At 38.1% G+C, this 18827-nt stretch overlaps 2 protein-coding genes and 1 pseudogene across 2 annotated transcripts; all 3 read left to right on the forward strand.

Annotated features, from left to right (window-relative positions):
• The first annotated feature begins 249 nt into the window (after positions 1-249).
• LOC121771341 (putative disease resistance protein RGA3) lies at positions 250-3550 on the forward strand. Its single transcript, XM_042168123.1, has one exon. It carries the CDS (start codon positions 377-379, stop codon positions 3254-3256), a length of 2880 nt encoding a protein of 959 aa, XP_042024057.1. The 5' UTR covers positions 250-376; the 3' UTR covers positions 3257-3550.
• A 7809-nt stretch (positions 3551-11359) lies between these two features.
• Positions 11360-13698, forward strand: LOC121771147. The gene is made up of 3 exons (XM_042167934.1): positions 11360-11468; positions 11559-11796; positions 13562-13698. Exons 1-3 carry the CDS (start codon positions 11370-11372, stop codon positions 13591-13593), a joined length of 369 nt encoding a protein of 122 aa, XP_042023868.1. The 5' UTR covers positions 11360-11369; the 3' UTR covers positions 13594-13698.
• A 2392-nt stretch (positions 13699-16090) lies between these two features.
• Positions 16091-17790, forward strand: LOC121771143 (annotated as a pseudogene).
• Positions 17791-18827: the final 1037 nt, after the last annotated feature.

Below are 18827 nucleotides of genomic sequence, written 5' to 3' on the forward strand. Positions count from 1 at the left end.
ATCATCACTCTAGGTCGTGGAGGTCGTGTAGGTCATGGCCTAAGATCGTGGCCTGAGTTGACGCCACGTGGTAGTGGGTGTGTTGGAAGTTGTGGAAATCCTGCATGGGTCCACTAACTCCTTGTTCGGTCGAAAACTGAGACCGAACTGCTTTGGTTGCCGATCTGAGAGTAGAGCTTGGTTGGCTTTTACCGAGCTGTAGGCTGAGGCCGAACTCTTTGGTAATGCCGAACTCGCAGAGCTTGATTGGTCGGCTTTTACCGAGCTGTAGGCTGAGGCCGAACTCTTTGGTAATGCCGAACTCATACTCTTCCTTGGGCTTTGGGCTGATGGGCCGTCATTGCTGTCGGGCTTGTTTAGTACGCACCCCATCAAGATGGAACCTAAGCAAAAGATAGGATGCTCCTTCATCAGATCTTCTTGTTTAGGTTTCAAGAAAGTTTCAGTCCGTCGTGATATTGCCAAGAAAATTGAAAATGTGAAAGCTATGCTTGAACAGATTTACGAGGAGAGAAAGAAATTTGATTTTGTCATCGCTCCGCCTACAACTGATCCCGTGCCCACACCTTGGCGAGTGCAATCCACACCTTTTGTTGACTTGACGAAAGTTCACGGGGTGGATATACATAACAAAAAAGAAGACATAGTGAGCAAACTAATGCTTAATGGTGGTCATACCCAAGTTTTGTCTATTGTTGGAACCGGGGGACTTGGGAAAACAACTCTTGCCAAACTTGTTTATAATGATGAACGAGTGAAGGATTGTTTTGAATTAAGAATATGGATTTGTGTTTCTGACCCATTTGACGTGGCTGGGATCGCAATTGGAATTGTTAACAAAGTGGGAATACAAGAGATTCCTCCGAATTCCAACCAATTGGCACTGGTATTAGAAAAGCTAGAGGCATCCATTTCGGGAAAAAAGTTTCTTCTTGTGCTGGATGATGTTTGGACAGAAGACAACACCAAGTGGGATCCTCTGAAAATCAGTCTCCAATGTGGTGCAGCAGGCAGTAAAATTCTGGTGACAACGAGAAAGGAAACGGTAGCTAAGATGGTCGGTACCTTAAACGATGATATGTATCACCCAAATAAGCTTAGCGAAGAAGAATGTTGGTCTTTATTGTGTGACACATCTCTTCTTGGAAAGAGTGATGAAGAATGTGGAAAATTCGAGGTGTTCGGCAAAAAAATAGCTAGAAAGTGCAATGGATTGCCTCTTGCTGCAATTGTTTTGGGAACACTTTTGCAGTTCAAGGATTTGGAAGGGTGGGAACATGTAGAGAAGAATGAAATATGGGAATTGGAGAATGCAAAAGTAGAGCTTTTTCCTCATTTGGTTTTAAGCTACAATGATTTGTCCCCGGCTCTTAAGCGTTGTTTTTCATATTGTGCCGTCTATCCTAAAGATCACCAAATTCATGCGGAGACTCTGGTAGAAGAGTGGATGGCGCAAGGTTATCTAGGCTCTGATAGTGGAAATGGAGCACTGGAACTCAAAGGGCGAGAGAACTTGAGAAATTTAGCAATGCGTTGTTTGATTCAGGACATTCAGAAAAGTAAGTCGGGGGAGCAGATAGAAAGGTGTAAAATGCATGATATAGTACATGATTTTGCTATGTTTCTTAGGAAGAATGATGACAAAGAGAGAAGTTGTCAAGCTTGTGACTCTTCATTGGTTTCTCATGTCCAAGAATATCGGAGTCTTCCGTGGGACTATGAACCACCAGTAGATGAAAGAGACAGAAGTTTTCAAGTTTGTAATTGCATAAAAAGTCTTAGGGTGATGAGCATTTACAGATGTATTCCAGTAGGAATAGAAATGTTAATTCACTTGAGATGGTTGGAGGTTCGTGGTGTTGCATTGTCCAAGGATGGCCTTGAAATCATATGCAGGCTTTATTTCTTGCAAACTCTTCTCTTATCGAATTGCTACCTAACAGTGATACCACGAGAAATTGGAAATTTGAATCAATTAAGACGACTTGACTTAAGTCAGAATTTTATAATGGAGGAGTTACTAGGGAGCGTGTGTAGTTTGATTGAATTGCGATCTCTTTCCTTAGAAAGGTGCTTTCTAGAAATGATTCCACAAGAAATTGGGAATTTGGTGAAGTTAAGAGAACTTGACTTAAGTCAGAATTCTAGAATGAAGGAGTTACCAGAGAGCATTTGTAGTTTGGTTGAACTGCAAATCTTGAAGATAGAAGGCACTAGTATCAACTGTGTGCCTGAAGCATTAGGTGACTTAAGTAATCTCAGCACACTGCAACTGCGCAAAATTAAAGTTGGAAGTGAATACAACAAGTTGGGTTCTCTGAAAAAATTATACCGTCATCTTACCACCGAATATCTAGACTTGGAAATCTACTGGAGTAGTATGAGTGAAATGGAGGAATTGGTTGAGGATGCTCGACAAGCAGAGTTACAGACAGGCCTTCAAAAACTAGAATCACTCAATATATATTTCAGTGTTAAGATGAATGAAATGGAGCAATCATCATCATCATTACCATCAATGTGGATGGAGGTAGCAGAAGCTCTCGTGCCTCATCACAACTTGAAGAGATTGGCAATCGGGGGATATGAGGGCTCCAGGCTTCCGCATTTGATGTCATCATCCTTCAACTATATAAAAGAGATTTTTCTGTTTGTGTTGAGTGAGGTGTCATCATTGCCTGCGATGGGGAAACTACCTTTCTTGGAAATTCTAGAGTTTTTACATTTAGATGAATTGATGTTTGTGGGAAGGGAGTTTTTAGGAATAGAATCTTCATGCGATGATGTTGTTGTTGCATTTCCTAAACTCAAGGAGCTGAAATTTTATTATTGCTCCAAATGGGAGGAGTGGGAGGACATAAGGGAGGAGGAAGAAGAATCTGCGGCCATCTCCATCATGCCATGTCTCACAACATTGAGTATCAGGAATTGTGAGAGTTTGAAGAAACTGCCGCATCGCCTCCTGCATAAAGTCTCCATGTCTCAATTTAGTAGATGTTCCAAATGGGAGGAGTGGGAGGACATAACGGAGGAAGAAGAAGAATATGCGGCCATCTTCTCCATCATGCCACGTCACACAAAATTGAGTATCAGGGATTGTGAGAGTTTGAAGAAGCTGCCGCATGGCCACCTGCAGTTGTTGGATATCAATGGTTCAACAGAGCTAGTAAAAACATACGGAGAGGGCAAGGAAGGTTCAGCTTGGAGATCCATATCCCAACATAATCCCAAACTTCGACTTTACCCAGAGGACTAATGCAAATATTTATGCTTTTCTGTTTGTTTACCTTTTTTGAGATTGAATTTGGGATTATCATATGTATGTTATGCTTTAATCATAAATTTTTATTAGACGGGTACTCTTTTCCTTCATGGCATTTTTCCCTTTGGGTTTTTTGGCCATGGAGGTTTTAATGAGGTCCGGCCTTGAGTGATCGTTATGTGTTCTCCAAGGTTTAGGTTTTGTTTTGTATGACGTGATCCTTCCAATCGTGTAAATCAGTAATATTTTTATAATAGAGCTCTACTTAAACTGATGGCCAACTCAAAACTGTGTATCTTCTCTCTTAAACTCCCAATACATGTACTCATTGGCCGACACAGTAAGAGGGAGAGGCCCTTCCCAAAAATTTTATTTTTGTTCTTTTCTACTTTTAACTTCTTTTTTCTTAAATTTCAAAAACTCCCTTTAGCCCTTCCCAAATTAATATTGTAGAAGAGTAAATCATCGAAATTTGAAGGTAAAAAGGGGCTGAATCAAATATAGATATAAAATGTTTTTAGAGATGTGAAATAAAGAAATAATGGCGGTCATAGTTTTTGTTGAAGAAGAAGACTCCACATTTTGAAAAAAGTTTTATATAATAATTTAACAATATTATTGTAGTCCATAAAACTTCCTTGTAAGAAGTCACGTAGAAATATTGACATGTGTTCTTAAAATATTTTTCATAGAAATATTTTTCATAATAAAGGATTTTTGTTGGAACAAACCAAGAAGGAAAGTCAGTTATTTTCGTTGAGACTAAGTGATTAGCTAATGAAGCCCCTATCAATAATATTTTCTGCATCTGCCACTGCATGTAGTTAAATTTGATTGCTTGAATACCCATATAAAATGATCCATTCCTGCTTTGTGTCGAAGAAGAAGAACTAATGGAAAAAGAGAAGAAACGCAACGCATAACTAACAACTTCACTAAACGATGAGAGCTTTTTTTATAAAAATAAATACATACTAACACTCACGTTATCACAAATGTCTCAAATGGGCTTGATTCCAAGTTTGGGCCAATAGCCTTCTAAACTTTATATTTTCAGTCCAACTCCTACTTTAAAATTCAATAATACCCCCTATCCATTTAGTAACAAAAATTTCGTTTAATATCGAAACATACTTTTGAAACCAATCAAAATTTTGCATGTTACATATTCGTTATGATTCCATAAAAAAAAGAAATAGTTGCTGCTTAGATACTTCACTTTTTAAGAAGCCTCATTCAATTCTTTGGAAGGACCACAAAAATTCCATCTAAGTTAACATGTAAAAATTATGATTGCAAAATTGATGTATCATTAACAACACAATCATTCTTTCTCTTCTTAAATCCAAAAAAATGAGGGCCAGTTTTGGAAATTGGAGCCAAGGACTATTGAGTGCCTCTCTATTTAATTTCCATTTGTGTTTTGTAATTTGGACCTTTTATTTTGACATTTCTTGCTCATTTAGAGAAATGGATTCATCTCAAGGCAATAATTTGTTGCATGGCTTAAATCTTCCCTTCAAAATAAAAAGTCAACCTTGTTTAATTATTATACATGTCATGACATTTATTGGACCTTACTTTCCTTTCGTCCACCATTAAATATTTTGTTAGACTTAATTTTTAAAAATTAGTTGAATATAGGTGAAAAAGGACATGCGAAATACGAATCTCATTTTTACGTATGAATTTTAGAGTGAATCTAAGTACAATGAGAAAGTAGAAATTGAAGCTCATCTGTCATAAATAGTAAAAATAGAAATGAAATATTTTATGATGAATATCACAATATATACTAAAATAAAATATTTAATGGTGAACAAGTATTATTTCAAGAAAAGTAAATTATCCAACTTTCATGTCAAGGAAATTCGTTATTACGGTTTATGCTTGTTTTTCCTTTTCGTATGCTCCAAATATATAAGGCATATTTTCATAAATAATTATGCTTTTCTAATTTATTTGCTAGTGCATTGCTTAATAATTCTTTCATCAACTCTAGTATTAGTTTATTATAAAATGGACATACTATTCCATTCTCAATTTTTTGTAAAATACTCAATGATCGCCAATATAATTGAATTAAAGGAAAAGAGTATTAACTTTTTAAGGACAATCTCAAATTTATATGTTTTTTCCTATACTAGATTCTGGCTCTATAAACATTGCATAATTCAAATTATGACCACGATTCATAAATGATAGAAATTTCATTACCTTTGTCTTAATTTATTTTGAAATTTTCAGCTTCTATCCCTTAAATCACATGATAAACACATTATGATAAACACATAGTAGTATGTTATATTGATAATGTACTATTAGTAATGGAGGTAGAATTTTTAAAAAAAAATTCCTACATGAAAGTCTAACATAAAATTAAGGATAAATATTATCTCATTCATCCAATTATTAATGACACGTATTTCTAGCTATAAAATGTCTCTCTTTTCTACCACTTAAAATCCAAATTAAAGAAGCAAAATTGAGTTCAATGAGAATTAGGACCAAAAATCACCCTGGCTAACAAAATTTTAAATAAGAAACATGCCACCATAATCATTAATCATCATTATAGATTTCAATTGGCATTATTCTTGATGTTGAATATTCCTTGTTAGTGTGAAACCTTTAAGGAAAAAGCCGAGTTTAATGTGGTACTTATCCCTAATCAATATATTTATCCCTTTCAAGAATTTAAGACCTTAATTCTTAGTGTAGTGTACTGTTTTTTTTCACTATTGCAAAATCCATACCAGAAGAGGAAATATAAATAAATTGGTTCTTGTTTAGACCATTTTCTAACCAATTCCATATATATAGTCCGCAATACTTTGTTTGGGTATGCGAGTGTGCGACGATCAATATATGTGATCTATAATTTATGCTTGGATATGCGACGCCCAGTGATTGTTTAGGAATTATTATCGGAACATTTGACTTGGTTTAAAGCTGCAGCGAGACCACTATTTTCGAAAGGATGAGGATTGATGGATAATGCCTTGATGTATGCTACTCGTTGCTTCTATTTATTTTAAATTCTGTGCGATTTAGATAGAACGCTTACTTTGTTGTTTCATTGGTATCATTACTTTTGTTGTTGTTAATATTCTAAATTGATTCATTTGTACCGGTAGCTCGACATTGTTTTGGACATGAGTATTTTGTACTACATAAAAGAAACATACACCGATACACGTACATACACACACAAATACATACTCATATAAGCTCTTTTAAGGAATGTATAAATTGATGGGAAAATTTCAAAATTGAATTTTGTGATGAATAAATCAAAATGGCAATGTTAATTATACTGCAAATTGAAATGATGAATACATGCCAAAATAATTAATTGCTAAAATTTGCATAAATGGACCACAAAATGCCCATGCTTAAAAAATTGCTCATCAAAGGGGTTTTCTTTCTTTTTCTTTGTCTTCCTCTTCTTATTTTGTAATTTCCTGCAGTAATCACAATAAAAAAGGACAGTCACAGTTAAAACCTTAAAACCAAGAAAGTGACAAGTAGAACTGAAGCTATATTTGGAGGGAGAATACATCTATGGACCACCTTGTACATCATAGACATACTTATTCATTTTGTAAGAAATTACCATTACTTATTTTCAGGCTAGTTTTTGGGATAGTACCAAATTAATTTTAATCTTTGTTTTTGTATATCGTAGCTTGTTTATGTCAATGTGGCTGTACAAGGAATGATTATGATTTTAAAATTGGAGCCAATAAAATTAAATTTCAATCTTACGAGTTCTTGCATTTACATAGTTTTAGATTGCAAAGTACCCCATACCCAAATAGGTTTTATTCCTTCGGACAATTAACGCATGCACGTATGTACGTACGTGTAGGGAGAGATTCAAATAAAAATTGCGAGAATGGAGAATCATTTTAAACATTAGATCGAAAAAATATACAATTGATGCATCTTCTTTGTTGGGTGAATGTAACACTAGAGTTTAGATTTCATGAGCGGCAAAAATTTCTTTTTTTATGAAATGCAGTTAATTTTCATTGTAATGCATCCCATGTTTAGTTCTTACTATTAAAAAAATGCTCTATATATTAATGATACAGTGTCCCGTTTGACTATGTGTGAATTTTAAGAAATCAATGTAAAGAAAAATGAGTGGAAATAAGCGTGAATACGAGTCTCACTTCTATATAAGTGTATTAATTGATTTGGTGGGGATTGGGGTGTTGGCCCACTTACCCAAAATGCAAAAAACATATAAGACTTTTAGTTGTGAAGATACCATAATGGAAAATGAGATTCATAATGAAAAATGAGATATTATATTAATTGTGAATGGGCGAAATAGTTTTTACGCCACTCAAGTTTTTTTTATTTGTTCTAACAATTTAAAACCCTTGAGTTGTGAATAGATATTGTGGATGCATCATCTTTGCTAAATGAAATTTATTTTTCCAAAAAAAGTTAATTTTGCTATGCAATATTTTAGTTCTTACAGTAAAAAGATAGTACTAGTTGTTATATTACCCCTAATATACCTATGTATATTTATCGTGTTTGAACTAAATCATTTCTACGTTTAACGAGCTTAGTTTTCTTGTATTTCCTATATGTGATATTGGTAAATAAAAGTGGCATTTCAAAATATCTGGAATAGATCTGTCTAATAAATGTAGTTTGCTTATTTCATAAACCAACCAATTTTTCCCTCAAAGATCCCTTCCCATCCCTCGATTTAAGTGGTGAGTGTGTGCACACTCACATCGTTTAATGTTAGTTTCTGTTTTTAAAAATTAAATTACACCCCCAATACACATAAACATATTAGTCCTCAAAACATATAAATTTATCATTTTAGTCCATCTATCAAAATGGACACTTTTCATTTAAAGTAATTATTAGTAAAATGGGATATATTCTCGACTCACACTCTTAGACTATAATATAGTACTTTTTTTAATAATTACTAATACTATAATTAAGGTGAGATCTATTATCGACTCACACTCTTTATATAATTTTTAATAATTACTTACGCTATCTTTAAGCTGATTAGACTCACTCTCGTCTCCCGACAAACAATACAATTGTAAGCGTGTGTGCGCGCGCACACACATTCACATCTTTTTAATGTATTTTTCCAATTTCAAAATCTAAATCACACACACAATACACATACTCTATTAGTCTCAAAAGGTAGATAATTTATCATTTTAATCCCTCTAAAAAATGGTTTTTTTCATTTATAGTATTAATTATCATTTAGGTGAGATCTATTCTCGTCTCACACTCTTCCACTATAGTAGACTTTTTTTAGTTATTACTAATACTATTTTTAAGGTGAGATCTATTGTCGACTCACACTCTTCAGTTACAATACGTACAATTCTTAATAACCACTAACACTATCTTTAAGCTGATTAGACTCACTCCCGTTTCTCGACACATAATACTATAAACCCCTTTTTACTAAACTATGTGCCTTGTCCACTATATCTATTTTTAGTGGACAGAGATACCTGGTATCTCTAATTATGTACATTCTAACTTAGTATGGGTAGTATGGGTGAGGATTATGAAAAATTAGTTAGGTAAGTTACCCACACCCACACACACTTATATATGTATGTATATGTTTATAGATTTGAAGAAGAAGGTAACAGGTGGGAGTAGAGAAAAATTGCATGGGTGACTCGTGGACTATAAGCCAATTCACAGCCATAAAACCCTCGGATCAATTCTTTTTTTGGTAAAGGATTTTAATGGAATTCCATTTTAATGAAGAGCATTAGTCGTATTCCACCTCAGGGAGTGACGCATAACTCTTATGCGTCACTAACAAAAAGACGCATAATCCTTATGCGTCGCTATTAAACGACGCATAATCATTGTGCGTCGTTAGTTAATGACGCATAATCATTGTGCGTCGTTGATTAATGACGCATAACCATTGTGCGTCGTTTATTAGAGACGCATAACACTTATGCGTCGTTTAATAGCGACGCATAACAATTATGCGTCTTTATTTATCGACGCATAATACTTATGCGTCGTTGGTTGAGTTTTAAAACGGGCAGAAGGCAGAATCAGGCAGAAACGCGACGCAAGAGGCGAAGCAGGCGAGGCAGGCGATTTCCGACGAATCCGAGCAAAATCCGGCGAATTACCACCATTTTGCAACCATTTTCCGGTAATTGTTCTTCAATTTGGCTAAATACATCCTTTAATGTTTAATTTGGGCAGGTTTTCCGTTATTTAGTAAAAGTAGGGTTTTTGATTAAATTGATGGATTTTTGGTATTTTTGTGTTGTTTTGTTGCATATAAGTAGCGATTATGATGAAATTATGGGTTATGATGAAATTGATGGAATTTTTGGACGACTTTCCGTAATTTGTGTATTTCATATGGATTTAATTTAGCAAAATTAGGGTTTATGATGAAATTGTTGGATTTGTTGGTCGATTTTCCGTAATTTGGGTATTTCATATGCATATAATTGAATGGGTAGAAGCAATTGATTAAGTTTTTGTAATTGTGCCCCTTTTGGTGGGCGATTTTATGCATATATTGTGCCCCTAAGTTGCAATTTAGTTAGCTTGTTGATTGTTGAGTTGTTACGAAAAAAATTTGAAGCATGGGTGAATGTTTTGAAGTAGATGGCATCTGCAAGTTCCGAACAACAGTTATGCTATGGACCTGAGGATCCATCACTACTGTTTCATCAGAGTGAACACATTTCAAGCTCGTTGTTGGCGAATGGCACAACAAATGTGTTGAGAAGTCGTAGGACGGAGAGTAAGGTGTGGGCATTGCCTATACATGAAAATGTGATGTATTGGCTAGGTGTATGGGGGTTCAGAGGCGTGGTTGAATGTGGAAGACCGATGAGGATGGACAATGAGCTAATAACTGCCTTGATCGAGCGCTGGAGGCCTGAGACACACTGTTTCCACCTTCCAGTTGGGGAAGTTACTGTTACCTTACAGGATGTGCAAAGCCTGTGGGGTTTGAGAGCAGACGGTAGTGCTTTCACTGGCCGTGACTACCCTGTTGGATTTGAAGATTGGTCCAGCAAGTGTAGAGATTTGTTGGGATGGATACCTGACTCAGAAACCGAAACGAAGCACGGTGGTTTGTTGATGACGTCTCTGATCCACCAAGCGACGATGCCGTTGGGTGATGGGCTGCCTGTGTATGCATACATTCAAAGAGCACGCATACATGCTCTGATCCTGTTAGGGGGGCTTATTTTACCGGACACCACAGGGTGCAAGGTCCCCTTTATGTGGTTAAATGCCTTAGACGATCCGGAAGATGTGGCTAATATCAGTTGGGGTAGTGCTGCGTTAGCATACCTGTATCATTATTTGTGCGAGGCTTCTGTAGGCAGACAGAGAAGAGATGTGGGTGGACCTATGGTTCTCTTGCAGCTGTGGGCTGGGAAAGAATGCCTACATTGAGGCCAGCCTTCTTGATATCGCCTATGCACACGCCGTATACCCCGTGCGGAGCCAAGTAATGTTTTTGTTTAAATTAACTCACATAATTATGTGTTTTGTTGATAACTTTTGACATTAATATTATGTATAGGTGGCACGGAGTTACTGAAATTGGAAATGCGCCCCGACATTCAGTAGCTCATTATCGTGATCAGTTATCACTGATCCGTCCTGGCCAGGTGAAATTTATTTGTGTTGTCTTAATTAATGAATTTACTTACTATAGTATGAAATTAATTGTGTTTTTTATTTTATTTGTTTGTAGTTTCTGTGGACACCCTATGCAGACTGTATCCTCCCTGAGTACTGCATTGATTCGACTGCATCCTACTTGTGCGATACTTATTTGGTGTGCTGGTCATTTGTCGAGGCACACGAGGCTGGACGCGTTTGTCGACAATTTAACCGCTACCAGCGTATTCCTCAGTACTGTGATAGGATGCTACATAGCTCCGGCCATTTGAGTAAAAGTCATCGCCGTGGGAGGAAGGGCGCTGATTGGGCTAAGGTACATAAGTTCTTCATTGATGAATGGGACTTGCGCCACGACAGGTTCCAAGCAACTTTTGACCACGCAACGGCGACACTAGATGGTCACATTAATCCGGGTTATATGGCGTGGTACAATAGGATCACCGTGTCGTACCTAGTTCAACCTGGGACACAGTCAACTGACGGGATGAACGAGGCAGCCTCTTCTAATTTATTGGCGGTATGTGATGTTTTTGTATATAAAAACTTTTTAGTTTAAAGTTTGTATTGCTCCACGTGGTATGATGTCATTTGTATTTTTGTTATCTAGGTTGAGACCCTTCAGGGGATATGGCATTTGACCTCTGAGCATGACACAGACCCTCGGTTCAGGCAGATTCGAGACATGGCTGCTTCGGCACTTCGTGCGATGAACCATGCTGATGCGATGGAGTATCCATCTTCTCAACGGCAAAATGTGGTCGTGCCGCCACGCCCACCAACTTCTCTTCGTCATGGACTGCCGGGTGTCCGGACGGGTGGGCACGGGATTACACGACAGCATAGGTTGGCGCAGCAGCAGCAACCGCAACCTGAGTATGCGGTACCAGAGCCCTTGAGTCCGGAGTACGATCCCCCAGGATGGTCTCAGTTGAGTGGTGCAAGCATTGAGCCCTCGCAATGGGGAGCACGCGCGTCATGTGATTCATTCTTTGGAGGTGTGTCTGATTGGGATGCATCTCAACAAGGACGTGACACGTACTTTCAGAATTATCAATTTATGGATCGTGTGGGGGAAGAAGAGGGTCCGGAAGAAGAGGGAGGGGAAGAAGAGGGTCAGGAAGACGAGGGTCCGGAAGAAGAGGGCGGGGAGGAACATGACGAAGTAATATTCCGACCACCGACCGCGGGATCCTCACGATCATCAAGTACGATTGGCCGGGCTATGCAGAATGTATTCAGGGGCTTCTCAACAAGGAAGAACAAAGGGAAGGCTCCGACAAAGTTCACGCCTCCATCTAGATAGATTTCGGTCATATGTCAGTATTTGTGTCTATTGAAACAGGTTGTGGTCGTCAGTTGATTTTTGAACATTTTTTATGTGATGAAAAATAGGATCAAGCTCTATTGAAATTCGGTTACAAATATAAACGAATACCAAATATAAACCGTATTATGAAACAAATATAAAATTTTGAAACATAAAATCACCCGATCGGGCGTTTTAGGCACGTAAATCGCCCGACCGGGCGAAGTTTCTGGACTAAACAGTGCTGAACGAAATTGGTTTTGTGACGCATAACTATTATGCGTCTTTACTTGGTGACGCATAACTCTTATGCGTCGTTACTTGGTAACGCATAATAGTTATGCGTCGTTCTTTGGTAACGCATAAGTGTTATGCGTCGTTTATTGGTGACGCATAATGCTTATGCGTCACCAAGTGAATTTCGTTTCTGCACTGAATTCACATTTTTGAACATTTTTTCCGGGTTGTGTGTGGATTTTTGAAACACATAATGTTACAAAATTTTTAGTCTAGACATAATAAAACACATCATAAATGTCGACAACATCTCACAAATGTTGATACATACATAACATCTCAAATACACAAGTTCAGATGCAAATGGCTACCATGACTTTACTGAACGGCACCGGCTGAGCAATTTCTTCGGTCATGCCCCTCTATCCCGCAATTTCTGCAATGACGGGGAGCTCTCGGTTCATCCTCCTCCTGGACATCCATTTGATTAAGTATCCTCCTTCTTCTAACTCGGCCACGCGTTCTAGGAATCAACTGCTGAGGGGTGATGCACAATTTCCATGAAGGTGCAACCCAATACTCTTCATGTCTTGGTGCATCAAATGAAACTGCACTATAGTACTGTGATCTCCATGTACCTAGGTAGTACTTCTCATCTATGAGGTCAATCATAACATGACCTCTGTCTCTAGCAACCGCACAAGCATGCGAACAAGGGATTCTCCACATCTGCCACTTACCACAACTGCAACTCGATTCCAAATACCTGACTATTTGAACATTGTTGCCCTTTGACACTCCTTGTACGATTCTTCCTCGAGTTCGGACATGGTACTTCCCTAGATCTCGGTCAATGACAGTGATGTAATGTTTTCGCCCCTTTGAGTCATTCTTAGCAAGTCTGTCCCTCGCCCATGGGGTTAATTCACCTTCGGTGTGTTCTATTGTTGTCTTCTTCTCCGCCCACCATTTTACCGTCCTCCAAAATGTCAAATCAACCAAGGCTCTAATCGGCAACTCTCTCACACCCCTCAAGACGTTATTGTAGCACTCCGACATGTTTGTGGTGGCCACCCCCCACCTAAGTCCACCATCGTAGCACAGTGACCAACATTCTTTTGTAATCCTATTCAGCATTCGAACCGCACCACTGTTGACATCATATAGTGCTCGACGTCTTCTGGCAAATTTACGTTCCTGAGAACTGACCCCCAACTTCCATATAATGGCCTTCACATTGGGGCCCTTGTGCTTCTTCAACACATTTGCCCTCACATGAAGCAAACAAAATTTGTGGTGTATCTGCGGGGCCCTAGTCATGATTTCAGACTCCATTGCATTCAAGAGTCCTTTATGCCTGTCTGATATAATGCACACCTCCCTCTCGTATTTCACTACATGAGTTCTGATATGATCCAAAAACCACGACCAACTGTCATTGGTTTCTTCATCCACCACAGCATATGCAATAGGCAAGCATGTCTTGTTAGCATCAAAACCACAAGCAACAAGCAACTTACCTTTAAATCTTCCTCGAAGGTGAGTCCCGTCCACTGTTAACATCGGTGCGGCCTTCTGGAACGCATGTATTGCAGGCCCAAATGCCCAGAAAACATAGTTGAACACCATTGTACGCCTCTGACTCAACACATCGTTATGCTTCCACTCAACAATTGTGCCCATATTCTGTGACTGGAGTTCAAACATGTAGCTTGGCAACTGCCTAAACGACTCCTCCCATCCACCGTATACAAACTCTATAGCCTTTCTCTTTGCATACCACGCCTTCTTATAACTGATTAACACACCAAATCTGTCTTGAATATCAGCTATTATTGAGAAGACCTTGAAATCGGCACATTGTCGCACATGATGTCGAATCAACAGAGCTATCATTGGGGCTGAAAAGTTAGCATGATCTCTATTAGCACGATGGCCTATACAGGTATGTCGATTCTTCCACTTCCTAACTTCCCACATATCGTCATGCGACCTTTGTGTAACTGAAACCTCCCACTTACATTCCCTCGCCTTTTCAGCGTCGGTGGTGCTGATGATGCCTGCCCCTGTGACTGTCGTTCCTGCTGGAAATTTGCATACAGCATGCCACCTTCTTAATTTGCTCTCGACAACCTTAAACTGTTTTTCATTCCATAAACTCCACATAGTTATAGCAGTTTTCACATGTAGCTTGGAATCAAATTTTGTTCCCAACACAATCCGATGCGGCTCATTCTCATTCCAATACAAAAGGCTGTGTTCATTACCACCCACATCATCCGATACTCCAGAAGGACGACTTGGTAATTCACGAAAGAATCTAAACCCATTAGGATTGTATTCCGGAAGTGGTTGTTCACCTTGCATAACAGGTTTACATTGTACTATCTCATCATCAGAACTAGCACCGACATCATCAGCACCATCACCATCACTGAGATCGGGGTCTGGCTCTGTCTCGGATAGTGGCCTTGGCTCATCAAGATCATCTGCATCATCTACCTCATCATTCAATCCAACACCAACATCAGCAACATCTACAACATCTACAACATCTCTCTGCTCATTCATTTGGTCCACCCTCGCAGATGATCCAATACCACACTCAAAACTCATTTGTTCAAACCTCGCAGATGCTCCAATACCATAATCAACAACTGGTGGGATTTCTTCACTCCTCACAGGTGAATACTCGACAAATAATTCAATACACCCACTTGAATTTTGAGCATTGTTGAACATAAACATTACACTATCATCATTGCGAATCACAGAACATGTATAACTCATACCGGAACCATAGACTATACATTGTCTCCATAATAATTCAATTGTGTGTTGGTTCATATCTATTCCCATCGCATCACAAATCATTGCTACCAACTCATAATAGGAAACACCTGAATTTAATATAATGGAGCTCCTCGCACGAGGTGGGTCATAACCAATACCCATATGTGGTAGTTGAACTACTCTACCACCCCAATACAAACTCACAAATACTTGCATGATTTCTGCATCAAAAACATATAAACCAACGACAATTATGGACATTTTCCTACAAGCCCTAATTTGTATAAATTGGGTAAAACTAACAAATGAAAGCACAATAAACATGAATAATGATGAATGTAGCTAAATTGATTAACAAATTACCGGATCTTATGGAGAAATCGCCGGAAATCGCCAGAAAACGCCGGAAATCGCCGAGATAGAGGAATTGAAAGTGTATGAAGGTGCGTTCTGTGATCTGCGTGTGGGTGGAGGCAGATAAAAGCCGCCTTAACGACGCATAACCAATGTGCGTCGTTCATGAGCGACGCACAACTCTTATGCGTCGTTAAGCGACGCATAATTATTATGCGTCATTAATTAACGACGCATAATGGTTGTGCGTTTCATTAAGAACGACGCACAATCATTATGCGTCACTCCCTCAATTAGAATGAATCTATTCTCCTTCATTAAATTGGAATTCCATTACTCTCTTGGCACAAAAGAAGAAAGACCTCTAAAACCCTCACTATAAATCATCTTCAACGCCTGCTTTTCACTCTCAATTCTCTCTCTCTCTCTCTCATTTCTCTCCACTAATATTCCCTCTGCACTCAACTGATGCAGAAAGCTGTCTGAACTCAGCAGCAGCAGCAGTTGTAGTTCGGAGAAATTAAGGTAACATAGATATAATCATGTCGCATCACAATTGCTGCAATAAACAGAAGGTGAAGAGAGGGCTTTGGTCTCCTGAGGAAGATGAGAAACTCACCAACTACATCTCCACCTATGGCCATGGCTGCTGGAGCACTGTTCCTAGACTCGCAGGTCTCTCTCTTTTCCTCTTTCCCTCTCTCTTAGGGTTTAGTTTAGATGATTTCATGTGTGTTTTTGTGTGTGTGTAGGATTGCAAAGATGTGGAAAAAGCTGCAGGCTGAGATGGATCAACTACCTGAGGCCTGATCTCAAGAGAGGCAATTTCACTCCACAAGAAGCTGCTCTCATTATCGAGCTCCATCGATTCTTGGGAAACAGGTCTTCATCATCTCCGTTGTCTTATTTAATCTTATTTTTGTGTTCTTAAACTTAAAAAGAGTGTTTTTTGGGATAAATTCTCTTGAATTGTTATTTTTTTTTTCTCTTGGAATTTGTGAAAAGTTTGATTTATGTCAGACCTGACATGTTCTGATGACGGGATGAGACCCGGATTCTTGGGTTCAGTCATCGGAATATGTGAGATGGGATGTAAATCAAATTTTTTTAGAGACCCTTGATTTAATTTGAAAACAAACAAAAAATTACAAATGTTATTTGTATGAGTTGTTGATCTCGCAAGTTTGACTCATTATTTTGTCATCGAAATATATGTCAAGTGAGATAAAAATCAACCTTGTTTCAAAGTTTGTGTTTTCAAATTATGATTTTGAGAAAAATGTTTAAAATTGGGGAGATAGAAATATAATGAAGCTTGATCTGCATTGTTGAATTTGAAATGAAACAAAAAAAATTCAAATCTTTTTTGGTGTAGATGGGCTCAAATAGCGAGGTATCTTCCGGGAAGAACAGACAACGAGGTGAAGAATTTCTGGAACTCGAGCGTCAAGAAAAAAATCATGACCCATCACAACATGGTACTCGCTAACTCAAACCCCCAAAATCCCAATTCCACCCCCCCCAAATCCCCAAATCGAGCAAACAAACCCTAATTCCCAAATCGAGCAAGCCTTCCCAATCGACCAATTGGCGAGCTACCACCCCAATTTAGCCCTAATTCACCATCACTCAGCCCCAATTCCACTCGATCCCTCACCTTCCGAGCTCCACCCATGGCCAATCCCATTCAATCAAGCCATGAGACAAGATCACAGCGCCGCCGCATTGTTCGGATTCGCCTACGGCGGCGGCTACGATCACGATGCGGCCGTGATGGAAGCTTTGATGCCGGAGGTGGCGAGAGGGTATGAATTTGGGGTTTCTGCAAATAATGCTGCTGCTGTTTGGCAAGAGCAAGGCATTGGTGGGGTTGATTCGGGCATCGGGCCGCTCTACCCCAACCATATCAGGAACATATCGACTATCATGGAGACGTTCGTGCCTCCGCCGGAGCCGGCCTCCGCGTTGGTACGGCCGGTGTCGTACCTGCCGCCGCTTCCGGGATATCGGATGGCGGATCTGCCATGATCAGAATTGAAGCTCAGAAAATTTATAAACTTGTTTTATTGTTCTATGATTTGGTCATGAATTATGTATATTTATGTTTTCAATAATCGACTCTTTTTTTATGCATATTTTGATGGGATTATGATCGATGTTGAAAACAATTTCTAGTACCGAACCATCGAACCCTTCATTATTAGTTCGTTCTAGTTCATTTTTGGATCGGTTTAGTTTATTCTAGAAACAATGAACTAAAACGGTCTTAAAATGAACTTTGTGTTGGTTCGACGATTCGGTATTAGGAATTAATTCTGCATGTATCACAACCTATTTTGATGTGCTTTAATAAATGATAAGTATGCATAAAAACATAGTTTATGTTGATAATCGGTTTAATTAATTAGGTATGATTATGTTTCGTGGTCTCGTGGATATTATTGGATTGAATAGATTGAGTCTGATATTTAATTTCGGGATTATTATTAGTCTTGATTTATGACTCTCGGCCTTGTCGTGTAACAAAATTATGGTATTGTAATTTAATCAGAGCGTGTTAGGTTTGCTATTTAATCTTGGAATATTTATGTAGGATTGATTAGTCTTGGATTAAATATATGAAGTTTAGAGTCAATTCACTTTCTGGCAATCCGTATAAGTTAATCTTAAATAATTGAATATGGAACATCTATAGAAAATATGAACCATTAAACTAGAAACAAATAAAAGATTTTTTCTTTAAAATTATAGTGAAGTCTAAAGTGTAGCAACTCACTTAAATTTGGATGCTTACCATTAAATTATATTCATGCAAATATATGTTTACCACAAAGTATGACATACAAAAATAAACAAAGCTCTAAAATAAAGTTTTCATAAGGGAAATATCCAAAATAAACTAGCATTCCTTTTTTCTGACATCTCTAAACATACACCGCAAGTCCATTTCTTTTTAGTAATTTTAGAGGCAACTGACCACATTTTATTTTCTACTACTATCATTATGTAATTCAAATTTGTTTCATTTCCCCCTTTTTTCCTATATTCTCTTTTCCCTTTATCACTCCTTTAAAAGACAAATTGCATTTAATTTCTTTAATTGGAAAGATAGGAAAGTGTAAGAGCCAACTACTTTCTAATTTAAATCCTTAAAAGTCAAATCTAATTTTCCAATATTTCATAACT

Source organism: Salvia splendens, chromosome 16 (assembly GCF_004379255.2).
Source record: "Salvia splendens isolate huo1 chromosome 16, SspV2, whole genome shotgun sequence".
Taxonomy (NCBI): Eukaryota; Viridiplantae; Streptophyta; class Magnoliopsida; order Lamiales; family Lamiaceae; genus Salvia; species Salvia splendens.